General features: G+C 38.9%; 1 protein-coding gene across 1 annotated transcript in view; it reads right to left on the bottom strand.

Moving 5' to 3' along the window:
• Nucleotides 1-19642, bottom strand: part of LOC111156789 (transient receptor potential cation channel subfamily A member 1) — a 105271-nt gene that overhangs the window by 44704 nt on the left and 40925 nt on the right. Inside the window, exons 18-24 of the mRNA XM_022517853.1 lie at nucleotides 18897-18967; nucleotides 10180-10342; nucleotides 9314-9403; nucleotides 7351-7520; nucleotides 5659-5788; nucleotides 4878-5060; nucleotides 1900-1968 (exon numbers count right to left, since the gene is read on the bottom strand). Of these exons, the coding sequence (XP_022373561.1) occupies nucleotides 1900-1968; nucleotides 4878-5060; nucleotides 5659-5788; nucleotides 7351-7520; nucleotides 9314-9403; nucleotides 10180-10342; nucleotides 18897-18967 (876 nt within the window). The remainder of the gene's footprint in view (nucleotides 1-1899; nucleotides 1969-4877; nucleotides 5061-5658; nucleotides 5789-7350; nucleotides 7521-9313; nucleotides 9404-10179; nucleotides 10343-18896; nucleotides 18968-19642) is intronic.

Raw genomic sequence — 19642 nt, 5'->3', positions numbered from 1 at the left:
GGGAAGAGGTCAAACCTAATATAGAATTGTGCTTTTCCTCTTAACTGTATGAACTGGTTAACTGTATTAACCGTGTAGTTTAGTGGGCCTCCCGCAGACATCTTATGTAGTGCTATTGCTTGTACTGTTCTTTTTATTGACTTTCCTTGACCTTTTCAAGAGTTGTTAGTTATGAGGTACTGCTGGCATGCCTGCGAGGAGGTTTCTGCATCTCTTTTCCTTTTCTTCCCTACTTCCCTCAAGTCCCACACCCCATCTTTGTTACAGTAGGAACTGGTCAGTTAGCTCTTCCTTTAATCTTTCTCCACTAAATCGAGATAATAACTAATCATCTTAAACACCACTTTCATTTGGTTCTCGTTCTTTGGAAGAGCTAATGGCGTCCCACGCACTAACGAAATAACTTGAAGCACTTCCATCATTTACTGCCCTTTCTTTCAAAGCTAAGGTTTTCTGAGGTCCCTGGCTGGCTTGGTCAGTAGAGCGAGACTCTAGATCTCAGGACTGTGAGTTAAAACCCCAGGTTGGTGGTGAGATATTACTCAAAAATAAAATCTTAAAAAAAAAAAAAAAGCTGAGGTTTTCTTTTGCTATTTTTTAATAAAGCCCTCTATAATCTTGAACAGCCTTAGTGCCCTCTAAGGAGTCATCCTTCTAGGCCAGGCGGCCCTTCACCCTCCTTAGCCACTTCTCATTCTGCCTTCAGCCCTTTGCTCCTGCTGGATCCTGCCCTTCTGGACCTGCCTCACTGCTCTTCTGAATCCTATCTTTCAAGGTCTGGCTCAATGCCAACTCTTCCATGTAGCATTTCCTTAACTGTGTTTGCATTCATTTTCTGGACCTAACACTTTAATCAGTTAATTTATATATTTTTGTTCTTTAAATGTGCCAAGCCCTCTGTATAATGTACAGCTTAGTCACAGAACAGAGACTCTAAGGACAGTTCTAAGTTGACTTCGACGTTTTACACTCTGAATGTTCTGTTGATGTGCTCTCTAATTAGACTTCTTTTACGTATTAAAGTTAGCAAATAACTGGATGACTTTGTGCTGGGGTTCTGTGTTCACTCATGCTAAATTGTACTGTGCTCCACACATGTCATGTACTGGAACACTGTTCAGAAATAAACGTGCTAATGGATAGCTGAGTGAGTGACACAGAAGAAAGCAGTGTGACAAAGAAAAGTGAAGAGAATAAAGTTAAATCTTACCATGAATTTGTCTTTCTCTTGAACTGGCCTAAGTTTCTGAATGTGTATGTTCAACTGGTCATCAGATATTTTTGAAGCATCAAATATTCCCATTCAAATTTGAAATTTAAAGACAATGCAAATAAGAGCATAAAAATAGTTTTGCATTGTGTAACAGGAGACCACCTCACAGGATTCAGCGCCAAGGACCTACCCAGAAGCCTCTGACTTGAGCAGATTTTACATTGAATTATTTAGAAAGATGTCAAGGATGTGACAAAGGAACAAAATCTCATGGATGCAGTGAACTTCACTTCAAAATAACGTGTGATGTGGGAACCTTGCAAGACTGTGGCCAGAATACCAGGATCCTTGGAACAGTGGGGCTGTGACAAGACAGAACACCTCACACCTGTCACATCCTTATTTAGCAGCTAGCTACCTGGTTGGCCACATGCTGACATTAAAAGAGGCCCAGATAATTTCTCAGTTTCTTTGCTGAATTTTTTCTGAAAAATTTTCATTTCTGAGTCTTTGACTACAGCAGGTACTACAAAGAATGGGCCCAACAAGCACTATATTGTGTGGTACTTCTTAGCACTAACAAAATACCTGTTTTAAATAACTGTTTGCAGAAATCAGCTATGCTCATACATGAATAATTAAGATGGTGTTAATTTCAAGAAGTTTTAAATAAATGCAGTACCTACCTGCATAGCAATCCTCTTCAACAACGCATGCTTCTGGACCTCCGCAATGTCGCCAACAGCCAAACCAATCTACAGTACAACACAGCACTGAGTCATCGCCAGTTTAGTGACACCTAAAAATGCACTAAGATCTCTCTGGCTGCAGTGGGGGAGTGAGCATGTAACTGCCTAGTAGTGGCCCCAACACACAGGGCTAACACCTCTTAAAGCACACCGTAAAGCCTATACAGCTTGGTCACAATGGTAGCCACATGGGTTCAGTGATTTTAAGTGTTATCATAAAACACTAGGACACCCATCTGAAATTCATTTTAATTTAAAATAAAAATCTGTTATTTTTGGAGAGGACGGGGTGCTAGAATATCAAATGCCACTGGGGTAACCATGCAACACGGTTGCAAACTCCAGGAGTTGGGCCTCTCTAAGGTAAACAAGTGTGACTTGAAAAAGGAAAAGTTAAATAGCAAACCGAGGTGATGCAGAAATATCTTACATAGGTTTGGCAGGAAGAGGTACACTTCAAGGGTGGGTGTGGCTTTGGTAACAAACCAAAACAACAGGAACTCCGTCTAGAAATCCGTGGCTTCACAGAATTAGGTGAGGGGAACGTGTCAGCTTAGTTGTACTCAATCCCAATTAAATCCACTTACTTACATGAGCTGATATGTATCTGTTAGACAATCAGTACCCACCTATGCTGAACCAGCCTCCTGGATGCTGATGTTCTCAGAAAGTCAAGTAAACTGCATAAGGGAAGGGCTTGGTCTGTCCAGGTCACCACTGTATGTCCAGTGCTTAGAACCACAGCGGGGACAGAGCAGGAACACAAGACAGCTACTGAGTGAATGAGCAGCGAGAGTATACTCCAGAGCACGCAGACTAGCACTGGAACCACGTGTAGTCAGCAAGTGGGTTTTATTTGGCAGGATAATGTTTTTTATTTTTAATTTGGAAGCCTCTCAGTGGGCATTCTCTCTAGTTTATATCAGCCTCCATCAAAAACCAGCTGTCTCATACCGGCGGCTTCACACACTGAAGATACTTGCCTAGGATCTGAAGACATCTGATCTTGTGAGTCAGAGAGTAGATAAATTACTATTTAATTGTAGCTAACATTTATTTAATGCTTATCATGTGCCAAGCACCATTTCAAGTGCTTTGTATTAGCTCATTTTCTCTGCATAAGCTAGAAAGTAGGTTTTATGATATTTTTCTGATTTGTGTCCCCAAAACTATGAAAACGCAAGGAAGGGGCATCTGATTCAGACCAGGGTGATAGCAGGGAGGTGTTGGTTAAGAAGATCTACCTAGGAGAGATGATGCTTGAGCTGAGTGTTGAGAGCTTAGAAAGAGTTAACCCAAAGTGGGGGGCCTTCCAGGAAAAGGAGCAGCTTGAACAGAGCCCAGGAAGCCCACAGAAAAGTCTGGTACACTCAGTGAACATTCACAGTACGTGTCTTGGTAAATCCTGCCAACAGCGGGGAGCTGGGTGAGATCTGGGTAAGAATCAGATCATGAGGACCCTTGTGTGGCATGCTGATGGATTTAGACTGAATTGAAGAGTCCTAGGGATTAAAAAAGATAAAAAATGATGAAAAAAGCAATTTAAGCTTTTCCTTAGAACATCTCTGTGATGACAACTGGCAGGAAGGATTAGACAGAGAAGTGAGACAAGAGAGCCTCTTTGGGCTACTGCAACTTTACGGAGGAGGAACCAAAAAGGTGTGAGCCAACTGAAAGTAGGCATTAGAGGCAAGTATTTACTGGGAGAAGTGAGGGAAGGGCAGAGCTGAATCTAGAGTATCTTCCAATGATCTGAGTCAGATAACCAGGAAGGTTCTACTGAGAGGAACAGAAGAGCTTGAAGGAAAGAAAACATTGACAGTCTTGGCTCTGTTGGGTGTGATTTTCTTCTGGGATGTGCAGGTAGAGATGGCACCCATGTGTACTACTGCTAGGCCAAATCCTCTTCCAGATGATTATCTTCTAAAACATAAGTGATTCCAAGGGAAGAATGTGGGCTTTATGTCATTCTTTATTATTCTTAGTGCTATCCTTTATTTTTCTAGGTCATCAACATAAAACACTGGAGTTGCATCTAGTAAGTGAATCAAAATATTAAGTAGTTGATATTTTCTTTTCTTCCCGGAAACACTGTATAGAACAATCTCTGGTGTACTGAATGTATGCATAAATGGATAGGAAAAAAATGCACTGCACGTCAGACTCAGTAGGTGTACTGAATGTATGCATAAATGGATAAGGAAAAAAATGCACTGCAACGTCAGCTCAGGCATTTCATGGACCTGGGATGTACTTCCGCCTGCACTGGCTAAGACACTCATGGCTGGAGCAGGTTCTCTGTGAAGGGCACGTTTGTGTCTGCTGAGGACGTTCAGCCTGTAACTGGTTTAGAGAGGACACCTGGATGCCACAGATGCCCTCAGGCCTGAGAGGCTCTTCCCCACTTGAATCTCTGGTCAACGAGAAATTTAAAGGCAGAGATGAGGTTTTAATCCTTCATTCCACCAAGATCTCTGTCGATGCTCTGACCTCCCACCCAAACCCAGAGCAGCACAAACACCATTCATCTTTATTTCCTTATTCTGCTTTGTAGTTCCTCATAGCATTTTTTCATCCCCATGACATTATGTCACATATTTATTTACTATTTAACTTCATGACTAGATTATAATGTAAGGCCTGGGTATTGGTCTATTCACCACGGTTTCCCAGCACCTGGATCAGCATCTAGATTCTTCATAAGTATCTGCCACGTGAATGCATCTTGGCTGGCATCCTCTGGGCCTCATGCTGTGCCTGGTACACCCAGGCACTAAATGAAAGTTGAATGAATAGATTTTATAATAGTCCCTTTTTCCTTTCATGAAGGCAGTTGAAGGAGGCAAAGAATAATGATCATTACTAAATGCCCCCACTTGATCAACAAACAGGAAATATAAGGAAAAATTACTTACAAGTAAATTCATGAGCACAATTGGAACAAACATGGTAAAGGCAATAATCTGTATAAAGGACAGAACTGGATATGCCAATTCGTTTCTCAAAAACGGTTCTAGGAAGGCATCACGGTAATTAATATCTCCTAGCATCATGCTGAAGGTCTGGATTATAGAAAGCAATGGAGAGCTGAAAGCATCCTGAGAAAAGATGGTAAAAGTGAAATGCAAAATGCATATAAGGGAAAAACACTTCCCGAAGAGTAAAATGATAAAAATCATATTTAGAATATGTTTTTAAGTCATAGGACTATAAATACTGAAAGTGACAAGAACTACTAATAAGCTGACAATAAAGTTATCAAAAAGATCTTTTCTGCATCTATAACAAATCATCATGCATTATATATAAACATTTTTTTAATGTTTTAAATAAATTTTTATTTATTTAAATTTAGATCACAAGTAGGCAGAGAGAGAGGGGGAAGCAGGCTCGCCGTCGAGCAGAGACCCCAATGCAGGGCTCGATCCCAGGACCCTGAGACCATGACCCGAGCCAAAGGCAGAGGCTTTAACCCACTGAACCACCCAGGTGCCCCTATATAAACATTTTGACAGTGGGAAAAAGTCATTGAGTTAGATGACATTTTTTCCTGTGATAAAAATCATTTGAAGGCAATTTTATCAGATAAAAAAAAACTGTTACATTACTATTAATTTTCTAGGCTGTTCAGAATTAAGTATAAATATATATTCATAACATTCGCATCAACAAAATCAACTAAGGTAGCTGCCTCACCTGCAAGCTCAGGAGGACGTAAAAGCTGAGACCAAAAGCCAGAAGAAGGAAGACAAACACGACCGTAGACCTTAACAAAGTTTTCACAATTACCTCCAACATAACAATGAAAATTCCACAATTTTCAAACCTAGAAAGATGTAAAAATTAAAATATGTATTTACTTTTCTGGTCAAATTGTATTTCACTCAGCGTCAATATTTATCATGCATTAGTAACTGCATTCCATAGATGAGTAACGGAGACCAGTTACTTTCAAAAAGGAGACATGAGAAATCAGGCATAGTTGTCTCATTTTCAAACTGTCAAAGGGTTTTATTTTTCCTTCTTGTTCATGTTTATCTTTGTTTTACTACTTGACCACTAGGAATCACTTCAAACAAAGCAGGAGAGAAAAATCTCCTCAGGATCATAGAAAGTGCTAGCAAAGCCTGATAAAGGGATTCTAGAGCTGAGTTAGAAGATGCATCCAGTGGGGACTCTAAATGAGGTCACACACCTGAAGGGTGCACCCACATGATTTATAGGACGTCCTGTCCTCCTGAGGTTTCCTTTCTCTCCTACAAACCAAAATTGTGAAATGTTTAGATAGATGATGGATGTGTCCTCTAGCCACCAATCTGGACATTTCCTTTGGCAAAGACAACTTGTTAAAGAGGGAGTCATGAGACTTGAAAGATGAAAGGGACTTTAGAGGCCTCAGAAACTAAGTTCCCAAAGCTGTCCAGGAACTCTCTAAGGTCACTGATAATGGCAAAGCCAAGGGAGTGGCAGCACCCAGACTTGCCTTGAAGCCTCTTGACTTTCAGACCACACTGTTCTTCCCACCATACCATGTCCTTTCCAAGGGGCTGGGCTCAGCCCCACAGCATTGTGCTTGTGAACAGTGATGCAGATGATATAGTAGGAAAAGCATGGTCCCTGGGGTTAGAAAGGTGTAGGCAAAAATATCCACTTACTGGCTGAGATCCTGGGAAAGTTACTTAACTCACACCTTCATTTTCTTCTTTTATATACTGTGAGTAATAACATTTACCCTCTGTTATTGTAAAGATTATATGAAGTAACACTATCTGGAGGTAAGGGAGCTTATTAGTCCTTTTCCCCCTTCTGTAATTAGTTTTTTTCTAACTTATTTTTTCTTGTATATCACTATTATTCCCCATACCTATCACTTCATTTTGATTGTTTTAATCTAAAGCAAATTCTTACCAAATAATATCAAGTAAAGCGAAGAATACCTAATACTTTTATTTCCATTACTCCCCACATTTAACCTAGATTTGTCTAGACCAGTGTTTCTCGACCCCAGGTGATTTTGCCACTCAGAAGAACTGGACAATATCTGCATACTTTTTGTCGTCACATGGTAGGGGTGTTGCTACTGTTTATCTAGCGGGTAGAGGCCAGAGATGCTGCTAAACATTCTTCAATGCACAGGACACCCCCCCACCACATCAAAAAATTATCTAACCACAAATTTCAGTAGTGCCAAGGTTAAGAAATCTTGGTCTACACGCTGAGCTCCAAACCTCCCTCACTTTTTCCTTAATACTATATAAAAGGTATCTTCATAGTCTAAAACAATTGGAAAAGGAATAAGACAATTATAAATCTATGGTACTTCAAAGAGTTCTTCCTTTAATATTAAAAATACCTAAGGGATATAGAAATCATTCAAGCTGGCTTTACCTCTGAAGATACAATAAGAAGTTCATCCAGTAGAAGTATATAGCAATTGCCCCACATTGCCACTGCACAGAAGCTGGTATATCAACGAATAAGGGGGACACAAAAATGATGCTTGTTGTGTAGATAATCCATTCAACTGCATTGGCGTTATCCAAAATATAGTTCCTTTTCTAGGGTTGAAAAGAATTCAGAATTACCACATGTAGAGTCCAAGACCTGGCATCTTACTCACACACACACGTTGACCAGCAGCCACATTTTTGTGACACTGCAGTTGGGAGAGGTTTAGGACCAAGGACCCAGCTCCTGCCACCCTTGACTGAACTCAGAGCCCGGGTATGGACCAGTACTGGAGATGGCCCAGCTTCTTCTGTTGACCTGGCACACTTTGGAAATCTGATACCTAAGGAAATTCAACAAGTTTCTGACTTTCTCTGTAGAGTTCATTCCTTTTTAAGGAAATTCCTTGGGAGCTGCAAGTTGGTTTAGATAATTCTTTTCTCCCTGTGTAAGGACATACGTGTGGATTTCTCAGGATACAAATAAACTGAAGCTGCTTCTACGGGGGTTTGAGACCTGTGCTAAGACTTAATGGCCACGACAAATTGAAGTCATTTCCTACTCTTAAAGATTTCGTGTTTGGACATCGAATTTCCGTAGAGGCAATGATTTTACTATCAATAAAAAAATGTGGAGACCAACTCTGTTAGAGAAATCATGTAACTTGATAGTTTACTTTAGACTACAATCTGTAAAAAATGAAAATTATGACAAGATTAAATAATATGCTCACAATAATTAAAGATACAATGAAACAATATAGTCTAATTCTCCGAATTGTGACAATTTACTACAACTATGGATAGATATACACACACACCTACTTACACACACATATACACGCATATATAAGTTTTTGCAATGTATAGTGTATCAAACAAATGTGAAGCACTGTAACTATCATTAACATTCTTTAATGCAGATATCAGTGCTTATATAACAAGGTAAATTTTCACATAAAATGAGGTATTGTATACAGGAGATGTATCTTATAAAAAGATGCACAGAAAACCCCAAAATGAATGAAAGACTTTAAACCTCCACACTGAGAAATAAAAGATTGAGCCATTTATTAGCCAAAGTAAGGACCTGTAGATAATTTACATAATTCTTGAATCTGATCTGAATTTGGTTCACCCATTTAAAAAAAAGGTATGAAGTAAAAATTATGCTATAAAGAGCTCCAAATTTTATTATAATTGGAAATTTTATCCAATAAAGAAAAGCATTCTTTTTTTTTTTAATTTTATTTATTTATTTGACAGAGAGCACAAGCCGGCAGAGCAACAAGCAGAGGGAGAGGGAGAAGCAGGCTCCTGCTGAGCAAGGAGCCAAACACGGGGCTCAATCGCAGGACCCTGGGCTCCATCCCAGGGCCCTGGGATCAGGACCTGAGCCAAAGGCAGTCGCCCAATCAGCTGAGCCACCCAGGCGCCCCTGAAAAGCATTCTTATTAAGAAAGGAATTCAAAGAAAAACCCAGTTGAAATAGAGTCATGGACCAAATAAGTTCTTTATAAATTGCTACATTCAAAAGTATCAAATTCAAAATCTATGATGTCAGCAAAATATCTAACTGATATGAGAGAAAATACAGAAAAGGCATTCATAAGTTCATTTGTAGCCAAGCAGACCCATATGGACTAATTAGTACAACTAGAACATTTTTACTTCAATTTTGTCAAATAGGCACCATTCGATGCAGGAGTCTTATCTAAAATCATGTGATTTCTACGGTTTGAAAAGTTTATAATTGGTATTTCCAATCTACACATTTGTCAAGATATGCAATTTTATTCTGATATATATTGCTCCAACAATAGTTTAAAAAATATTAGTTTAGCAATTTATGTTCTGTGTATTAAAATATTTGCAACTTTAGAGATATAAAATGTATTGTGTACCTGTTGGAAAATTTGGACCACTTCTTTGCAATATCCAAATATACTTGACAAAAAAACTAAAATCATACAAACTTTTATAAAATATGAATTCTGAAAAGAAAAGTACAAAAGTTATGAAGGATATCAAATAAAACAACACTTAAACATCTTCATAATTTCTACTACTGAATATTTGTTTTTCTTCCGCTTTATTCCTACACATTGTTCATATTTGCTTTATTTAAACAAAAAATCACTGATACGAATATAAAGATAACTCATCCTCACTTCGTAATGTCCTTTTTAAGAGAGATTCAAAAATCACCAAACAAATTCTAAAAGAATACGAATCTGTAGACCTATGTAAAATTTTTTTTTACTATGGTAAAATACACATAAACATAAAATTTACCATTTTCAAATTTTATATTTTACAGGGACATTTATATTTCAAAATGTATAATTCTGTGACATTAAGGCAACCACTACCATCCATCAGCATTTAGCTCCATAACGTTTCATCACTTTCAAACACAAACCCTGTATCCACTAAGAACCACTCCCTCTCCCCCAAAATCCCTGACAGCCACACATCTACATTCTTGTAGACCTATTTTAAAGTTTTATACTTCAGCATTAAAGTTAGCATCTCATACATGTCAATTCTTTTTAATTTACAAACTCATTTATTGATCTATTTATTTATAGTCCCTCTCATTCCACAAAAGATTTTAGGAGAAACTGTTCATATATTAATTCTGCAGTCTACTATTAATAAAGTCCTGACATTTCAGATATACTATGAGATTAGTATTTCTAAGAAAAAACAATACTTTTGATAATATTTTATTTTAAAAAGTTGAAATATGAAGACCAATCGAAAATACCTTAGTGTCTAATATTTCTGAATGATCACGAGTTTCATTGATGATTCCAGTTGAGTTGAAAGCCATACCTGGCTTTATACTGGTAACAAGAAATGTCATAGGTAGGAGACCAATACAGTAAGATCCTAAGTTCATAACATGGGCTCTAAACCCATAAGCCAGCCTACAAAAATAAAAAAATCATAATTTTAACAAAAATATATAAGATAACCCGTGGAAAAAGTAGTTATAATCCCTCTCAGAAATCTATTTGGTAAATTCATTGAACTTTACAAACAAGGTCTTCAAATTCACCTTTTTTCATTTTCAGAAAAGGAATCTCAATCTCAACTTCCCAGAAAATCCTGAGTTATTTAAAATCTCTCACCAATTAATGGAAAAACAGAGACTTTAGCTCATATTTTCTGACTTCCACACTGATTGCTCTTCCCAGGTACCCCTCTCACTTCACTGTTCATTAAAATTCAAGGCCCAGGAGTGCTTCTTTATGTCTTCTATAAGGATTTCCACCCCTGAAATACCTCATTTAATGTCAAAGATAAACATTTTTTATAATTTTTTAATTTTTTTTATAAACATATAATGTATTATTAGCCCCAGGGGTACAGGTATGTGAGTCGCCAGGTTTACAGACTTCACAGCACTCACCATAACACATACCCTCCCCAATGTCCATAACCCCACCACTCTCTCCCTACCCCCCTCCCCACAGCAACCCTCAGTTTTTTTTGTAAAATTGAGTCTCTTATGGTTTGTCTCCCTCCCGATACCATCTTGTTTCATTTATTCTTTTCCTACCCCCCAAACCCCCCATGTTGCATCTCCACGTCCTCATATCAGGGAGATCATATGATAATTGTCTTTCTCTGATTGACTTATTTCACTCAGCATAATACCCTCTACTTCCATCCACATCGTCGCAAATGGCAAGATTTCATTTCTTTTGATGGCTGCATAGTATTCCATTGTATATCTTCTTTATCCATTCATCTGTTGATGGACATCTAGGTTCTTTCCATAGTTTGGCTATTGTGAACATTGCTGCTATAAACATTCGGGTGCACGTGCCCCTTCGGATCACTACGTTTGTATCTTTAGGGTAAATACCCAGTAGTGCAATTGCTGGGGCATAGAGTAGCTCTATTTTCAACTTTTTGAGGAACCTCCATGCTGTTTTCCAGAGTGGCTGCACCAGCTTGCGTTCCCACCAAAAATGTAGGAGGGTTCCCCTTTCTCTGCATCCTCGCCAGGATCTATAATTTCCTGACTTAATTTTAGCCATTCTGACTGGTGTGAGGTGGTATCTCATTGTGGTTTTGATTTGTATTTCCCTGATGCCGAGTGATGTGGAGCACTTTTTCATGTGTCTGTTGGCCATCTGGATGTCTTCCTTGCTGAAATGTCTGTTCAAGTCCTCTGCCCATTTCTTGATTGGATTCTTTGTTCTTTGGGTGTTGAGTTTGATAAGCTCTTTATAGATTATGGGTACTAGCCCTTTATCTGATATGTCGTTTGAAAATATCTTCTCCCATTCTGTCAGTTGTCTTTTGGTTTTGTTAACTGTTTCCTTTGCTGTACAAAAGCTTTTGATCTTGATGAAGTCCCAATAATTCATTTTTGCCCTTGCTTCCCTTGCCTTTGGTGATGTTCCTAGGAAGAAGTTGCTGCAGCTGAGGTCTAAGAGGTTGCTACCTGTGTTCTCAAGAATTCTGATGGATTCCTTTCTCACATTGAGGTCCTTTATCCATTTTGAGTCTATTTTTGTATGTGGTGTAAGGAAATGGTCCAATTTCATTTTTCTGCATGTGGGTGTCCAATTTTCCCAACACCAATGGTTGAAGAGGCGGTCTTTTTTCCATTGGGCATTCTTTCCTGCTTTGTTGAAGATTAGTTGACCATCGAGTTGAGGGTCTATTTCTGGGCTCTCGATTCTGTTCCATTGATCTATGTGTCTGTTTTTGTGCCAGTACCATGCTGTCTTGATGATGACACCTTTGTAATAGAGCTTGAAGTCCGGAATTGTGATGCCACCAACTTTGGCTTTCTTTTTCAATATTCCTTTGGCTATTCGAGGTCTTTTCTGGTTGCATATAAATTTTAGGATTATTCCATTTCTTTGAAAAAATGGACAGTATTTTGATAGGGATTGCATTAAATGTGTAGATTGTTTTAGGTAACATAGACATTTTCACAATATTTCTTCTTCCAATCCATGAGCATGGAACATTTTTCCATTTGTGTCTTCCTCAATTTCTTTCATGAGCACTTTATAGTTTTCTGAGTATAGATTCTTTGCCTCTTTGGTTAGGTTTATTCCTAGGTATCTTATGGTTTGGGGTGCACTTGTAAATGGGATTGACTCCTTAATTTCTCTTTCTTCTGTCTTGATGTTGGTGTAGAGAAATGCAACTGATTTCTGTGCATTGATTTTATATCCTGACACCTTGCTGAATTCCTGTATGAGTTCTAGCAGCTTTGGAGTGGAGTCTTTTGGGTTTTCCACATATAGTATCACATCATCTGCAAAGAGTGATAGTTTGACTTCTTCTTTGCTGATTTGGATGCCTATATTTTTGTTGTCTGATGGCTGAGACTAGGACTTCTAGTACTATGTTGAACAGCAGTGGTGATAATGGACATCCCTGCCATGTTCCTGACCTTAGTGGAAAAGCTCTCTGTTTTTCTCCATTGAGAATGATATTTGTGGTGGGTTTTTCATAGATGCTTTTGATAATATTGTGGTATGTGCCCTCTAGCCCTACACATTGAAGAGTTTTGATCAGGAAGGGATGCTGTACTTTGTCAAATGCTTTTTCAGCATCTACTGAGAGTATCATATGGTTCTTTTTCTTTCTTTTATTAATGTATTGTATCACATTGATTGATTTGTGGATGTTGAACCAAACTTGCAGCTCTGGAATAAATCCCACTTGGTCATGCTGAATAATCCTTTTAATGTACTGTTGGAGGCTATTGGCTAGTATTTTGGTGAGAATTTTTGCATCTGTGTTCATCAAGGATATTGGTCTATAATTCTTTTTTGATGGGATCCTTGTCTGGTTTTGGGATCAAGGTAATGCTGGCCTTATGAAATGAGTTTGGAAGTTTTCCCTCCATTTCTATTTTTTGGAACAGTTTCAGGAGAATAGGAAAAAATTCTTCTTTAAATGTTTGGTAGAATTCCCCTGGGAAGCCATCTGGCCCTGGGCTCTTTTTGTTGGGAGATTTTTGATGACTGCTTTAATCTCCTTACTGGTTATTGGTCTGGTTTTCTATTTCTTCCTGGCTCAGTTGTGGTAGTTTATATGTCTCTAGGAATGCATCCATTTCTTCCAGATTGTCAAATTTGTTGGCGTAGAGTAGCTCATAATATGTACTTAAAATTGTTTGTATTTCTTTGGTGTTGGTTGTGATCTCTCCTCTTCCATTCATGATTTTATTTATTTGGGTCCTTTCTCTTTTCTTTTTGATAACTCTGGCCAGGGGTTTATCAATCTAATTAATTCTTTCAAAGAACCAGATCCTAGTTTCGTTGATTTGTTCTATTGTGGGTTTTTTTGTTGTTTTTTGTTTTTTGGTTTTTTTTTTTTTGTTTCCATTTAATTGATTTCTGCTCTGATCTTTATTATTTCTCTTCTCCTGCTGGGTTTAGGCTTTCTTTGTTGTTCTTTCTCCAGCTCCTTTAGGTGTAGGGTTAGGTTGTGTATTTGAGACCTTCCTTGTTTCTTGAGAAAGTCTTCAACTGCTATATATTTTCCTCTCAGGACTGCCTTTGCTGTGTCTCACAGATTTTGAACCGTTGTGTTTTCATTATCGTTTGTTTCCATGAATTTTTTCAATTCTTCTTTAATTTCCTGGTTGACCCACTCATTCTTTAGAAGGATGCTCTTTAGTCTCCATGTATTTGGGTTCTTTCCAAATTTCCTCTTGTGATTGAGTTCTAGCTTTAGAGCATTGTGGTCTGAAAATATGCAGGGAATGATCCCAATCTTTTGATACCGGTTGAGACCTGATTTATGACCCAGGATGTGATCTATTCTGGAGAATGTTCCATGTGCACTAGAGAAGAATGTGTATTCTGTTGTTTGGGGATGGAATGTTCTAAATATATCTGTGATATCCATCTGGTCCATGTGTCATTTAAGGTCTTTATTTCCTTGTTGATCTTTTGCTTGGATGATCTATTTCAGTGAGGGGAGTGTTAAAGTCCCCTACTATTTTTGTATTATTGTCAATGTGTTTCTTTGATTTTGTTATTAATTGGTTTATATAGTTGGCTGCTCCCATGTTAGGGGCATAGATATTTAAAATGGTTAGAACTTCTTGTTGGACAGACCCTAGGAGTATAATATAGTGTCCTTCCTCAGCTCTTATTATAGTCTTTGGCATAAAATCTAATTGATCTGATATAAGGATAGCCACCCCAGCTTTCTTTTGATGTCTACTAGCATGGTAAGTTGTTTTCCACCCCCTCATTTTAAATCTGGAGGTGTCTTTGGGTCTAAAATGAGTTTCTTGTAGACAGCATATTGATGGGTTTTGTTTTTTTTATCCATTCTGATACCCTGTGTCTTTTGATTGGGGCATTTAGCCCATTTACATTCAGGGTAACTATTGAGAGATATGAATTTAGTGCCATTGTATTGCCTGTAAGGTGACTCTTAATATATATTGTCTCTGTTCCTTTCTGATCTACTACTTTTAGGGTCTCTCTTTGCTTAGAGGACCCCTTTCAATATTTCCTGTAGAGCTGGTTTGGTATTTGCAAATTCTTTCAGTTTTTGTTTGTCCTGGAAGCTTTTAATCTCTCCTCTTATTTTCAATGATAGCCTAGCTGGATATAGTATTCTTGGCTGCATGTTTTTCTCGTTTAGTACTCTGAATATATCATGCCAGCTCTTTCTGGCCTGCCAGGTCTCTGTGGATAAGTCTGATGCCAATCTAATATTTTTACCATTGTACGTTACAGACTTCTTTTCTAGGGCTGCTTTCAGGATCTTTTCTTTGTCACTAAGACTTGTAAATTTTACTATTAGGTGACGGGGTGTGGGCCTATTCTTATTGATTTTGAGGGGGGTTCTCTGAACCTCCTGGATTTTGATGCTTGTTCCCTTTGCCATATTGGGGAAATTCTCTCCAATAATTCTCTCCAATATACCTTCTGCTCCCCTCTCTGTTTCCTCTTCTTCTGGAATCCCAATTATTCTAATGTTGTTTCGTCTTATGGTGTCACTTATCTCTCGAATTCTCCCCTCGTGGTCCAGTAGCTGTTTGTCCCTCTTTTGCTCAGCTTCTTTATTCTCTGTCATTTGGTCTTCTATATCGCTAATTCTTTCTTCTGCCTCATTTATCCTAGCAGTGAGAGCCTCCATTTTTTATTGCACCTCATTAATAGCTTTTTTGATTTCAACTCGGTTAGATTTTAGTTCTTTTTTTCTCCAGAAAGGGCTTTTATATCTCCTGAGAGGGTTGCTTTAATATCTTCCATGCCTTTTTCGAGCCCGGCTAGAACCTTGAGAATCATCATTCTGAACTCTAGATCTGACATATTACCAATGTCTGTATTGATTAGGTCCCTAGCCTTTGGTACTGCCTCTTGTTCTTTTTTTTTGTGGTGAATTTTTCCGCCTTGTCATTTTGTCCAGAGAAGAGTATATGAAGGAGCAAGTAAAATACTAAATGGGTGGCAACAGCCCCAGGAAAATATGCTTTAGCCAAATCAGAAGAGATCCCAAATCGTGAGGGGGGAGAAAGGGGATAAAAAGAGGTTCAGAAAGAAAGAAAAAAAAAAAACAATTAAAAAAAGAAAACCGATAAAGAAAAAATATAAAAAGGAAAATATTTATATATATATTAGATAAACTAGTTAAAAAACGTTAAAAAAGAAAACGGTAAAAGTTAAAAAAATTTAGCAGAAGAAGAGAAAAAAAAATTGAAAGAGAAAAATAATTAAATTAACTGCAAGGCTAAAGAATCATGGGGAGAAAGCCATGAGTTCCGTGCTTTGCTTTCTCCTCCTCTGGAATTCCGCTGCTCTCCTTGGTATTGAAACTGCACTCCTTGGTAGGTGAACTTGGTCCTGGCTGGGCTTCTTGTTGATCTTCTGGGGGAGGGGCCTGTTGTAGTGATTCTCAAGTGTCTTTGCCCTGGGCAGAGTTGCACCGCCCTTACTCGGGGCCGGGCTGAGTAATCCGCTCGGGTTTGCTGGGTTTGCTTTCAGGAGCTTTTGTTCCCTGAGCGCTTTCCGTAGAGTTCCGGAGGGTGGGAATGAAGATGGCGGCCTCCCGGTCTCCGGCCCGGAGGAGCCGAGAGCCCGGGGCCCCACTCCTCAGTGCGCCCTCAGAGTACAGCGCCCAATTACTCCCGTCACCCTGGCCTCCGGCCGCGCTCCGAGCTGACCAAGCCTGCGACCGGTTCAAGGTAACCCCGAGCTTAGAGCTCACTACTCGGCTCTGTCTCTGTAGCCGGCTTCCCCGTTCTAACACCTGTAAGCTCTGCGACACTCAGACACCCCCGATCCTTCTGTGATCCTGCGGGACCTGAGGCCGTGCTGACCCTGCCTGGGAAGAGCCTCCATTTTTGATTGCACCTCATTAATGTCTTTTTTTATTTCAACTTGGTTAGATTTTAGTTTTTATTTCTCCAGAAAGGGCTTTTATTTCTCCGGACAGAGTTTCTCTAATATATTCCATGCCTTTTCCGAGCCCAGCTAGCACCTTGAGAATCATTCTGAACTCTAGATCTGACATATTATCCATGTCTGTATTGATTAGATCCCTAGTCTTTGGTACTGCCTCTTGTTCTTTCTTTTGTGGTGAATTTTTCTGCCTTGTCATTTTATCCAGATAAGAATATATAAAGGAGAGAATAAAATACTAAAATGGTGGCAAAGACCCTAAGAAAATGTGGTTTAACCAAATCAGAAAAGACCCCAAATTGTATGGGGGGGGTGAGGGGGTAAAAAGAAGTTCAGAAAAAAAATTACAAAAAGAAACCAAATAAAGAAAAATATATATATTAGACTGGTGAATAGAACAGGGTCACCCACTTAATTTGGGGAGTATTTTGGTCTCTTAGAAGAAACTACCTCCCAGAATTTTAAAGAATGAAAAACATATATAAGGGTAAACACAATGAAGGGATGGAATATGACTATAAAGATGAAAAAAAATTTTTTTTAATTTCTAAAAAAGGAGTTGATAAGTTGGTTGGGAGAATAAAGAATAAAAAAGTGGAGAGAATTTGCTCGGGCTGCAGACTAGAACAAGCCCAGTGTTAGATTTAGGATGTATTTTGATCTATTAGAAGTTGTACCCCAAATTTTTTAGAAGAAAAAAACCCTATGTGTATACAAAAAATAAAGTTAGATACAACGAAGGATAACATATGACTATAATAATGAAGCTTCAAAAAAATTTTTTTTATGAAAGATATTAAGATAAACTAGTTAAAAAACGTTAAAAGAGGAAAGGGTAAAAGTTAAAAAAAAAATTTAGCAGCAGAAAAAAAAATTTTTAAAAATTAATTAACTTTGCAAGACTAAAGATTCATGGGGAGAAAGCCATGAATTCCATGCTTTGCTTCCTCCTCCTCTGGAATTGTGCTGTTCTCCTTGGTAAGTGAACTTGGTCTTGGCTGGATTTCTTGTTGATCTTCTGCAGGAGGGGCCTGTTGTAGTGATTCTCAAGTGTCTTTGCCCCAGGCACAATTGCACCGCCCTTACCAGGGGCCGGGCTGAGTAATCCGCTCCAGTTTGACTTTCGGGAGATTTTGTTCCCTAAACGCTTTCCATAGAGTTCCGGACGTCGGGAATGAAGATGGCGGCCTCCCAATCTCTGGCCCGGAGTAGCTGAGAGCTCCGGGCCCCACTCCTCAGTGCGCCCTCAGAGAAAAGTGCTCAAGCACTCCTGTCTCCCTGGCCTCTGGCTGCGCTTCAAGCTCACCCAGCCTGTGACCAAGCTTCTCTGTCTCTGGCACACAGCTCCGCCTGGAGTCTCCAAACCTCGCAGATCCCTGAGCTCTTCCAGGGGGGTCTCCCTGGATCTTGTGGTGACCCCACTCACAGAGCAGTGGCCTGTGCCACGGATTACAGTTCAAGGTAACCCCGAGCTGAGAGCTCACTCCTCGGCTCTGTCTCTGTAGCCAGCTTCCCTGCTCTAATACCTGTGAGCTCTGCGACACTCAGACACCCCCGATCCTTCTATGACCCCACAGGACCTGAGGCCGGTCTGTCCATGTGTGGGCTTCACTCCGGGATGACCTCTGGAGTGATGTCCCTCAGTGGAGCAGACTTTTAAAAGTCCTGATTTAGTGCTCCATTGCTCTGCCGCTTGCCAGGAGCCGGACCCTCCTGCCACAGTCTATCTTCCTGTCGCTTTGGATTCACTTCTCTGCTGGTCCTACCTTTCAGAAAGTGGTCGAATTTCTGTTTCTAGAATTGTTGGTCTTCTTCTCTTCGATCTCCTGTTGGATTTGTAGGTATTCGGAATGGTTTGATAAGCTATCTAGCTGATCTCCTGCTACCTGATGTCGTCTCAGCCCACTGCTTCTCCACCATCTTGACTCCTCCCCCAAACAACATTTTTAATGCCAAAATTTGCCTTCAACACATTTCTTTTTCAAAGTATAAAGCATTAAGATAATAAAATCTAAATTAGTAAGAAGATTTTAAACAAACAATGGGGCATTATTAAAAAGAAATACTACTTACTACCCACCATTTCATAAGTAAGTATTCTTTACACACAGGATGGTTGAGAAGTTCTATGCGGTTATATTGTACCATTACCTGAGAAATAAGGAAAGATCAAACAAAATAAATCCTATTAAACTATTAAGCACAAGTTAAGCTTTTTCTTTGCTTGTTTTATAATTTTATTTTAATATTGTAAAAGTAATACTTTTTTATGAAAGTCTGAAAAATCAAAAATTATAGCAAGAATGTATATTTTGAAAAACAAGCTAGAGAGAACCATTTTGTACATGCGGTTATTTGATTCAGTTTGTCTCTTTCAATTTCTCACTAGTTGAGATAGAATAAGCATTTTAATCTCATACAAAATTACAACTGGAAAGGATATTAAAGATAAAGAAGGAAGCTCTACACCCTTTTTCTTTCCTTGAAGAAACTCGGGCTTATCTTTCTAGAAGAATTTTAAATAGTATAGTACACATAGTCATTAAATTAGCTTATAGATTATTAAGTTTTCATGAATTATTGGGAACTACTAGTATCTATTTCAAATTTTTTTTCTTAGTTGGGGTGGGGAGGAAGAAGAGGGAAAGAAATAATCTTAAGCGGGTTCCACGTCCAGTGTGGAGCCTGATGTGGGGTCTGATCTCACAACCCTGAGATCATCACGTGGGCCCAAATCAAGAGCAGACAGTTAACTGATAGAACCACCCGGGTGCCTCCAAATTAATTTTTAATTATTCAAGAAATATATAGAAGAAGTGATGTCAG

Source organism: Enhydra lutris, unplaced genomic scaffold (assembly GCF_002288905.1).
Source record: "Enhydra lutris kenyoni isolate GAN:26980312 unplaced genomic scaffold, ASM228890v2 scaffoldscaffold49, whole genome shotgun sequence".
Taxonomy (NCBI): domain Eukaryota; kingdom Metazoa; phylum Chordata; class Mammalia; order Carnivora; family Mustelidae; genus Enhydra; species Enhydra lutris.
This window is presented reverse-complemented; position numbering and strand designations above follow the sequence as displayed.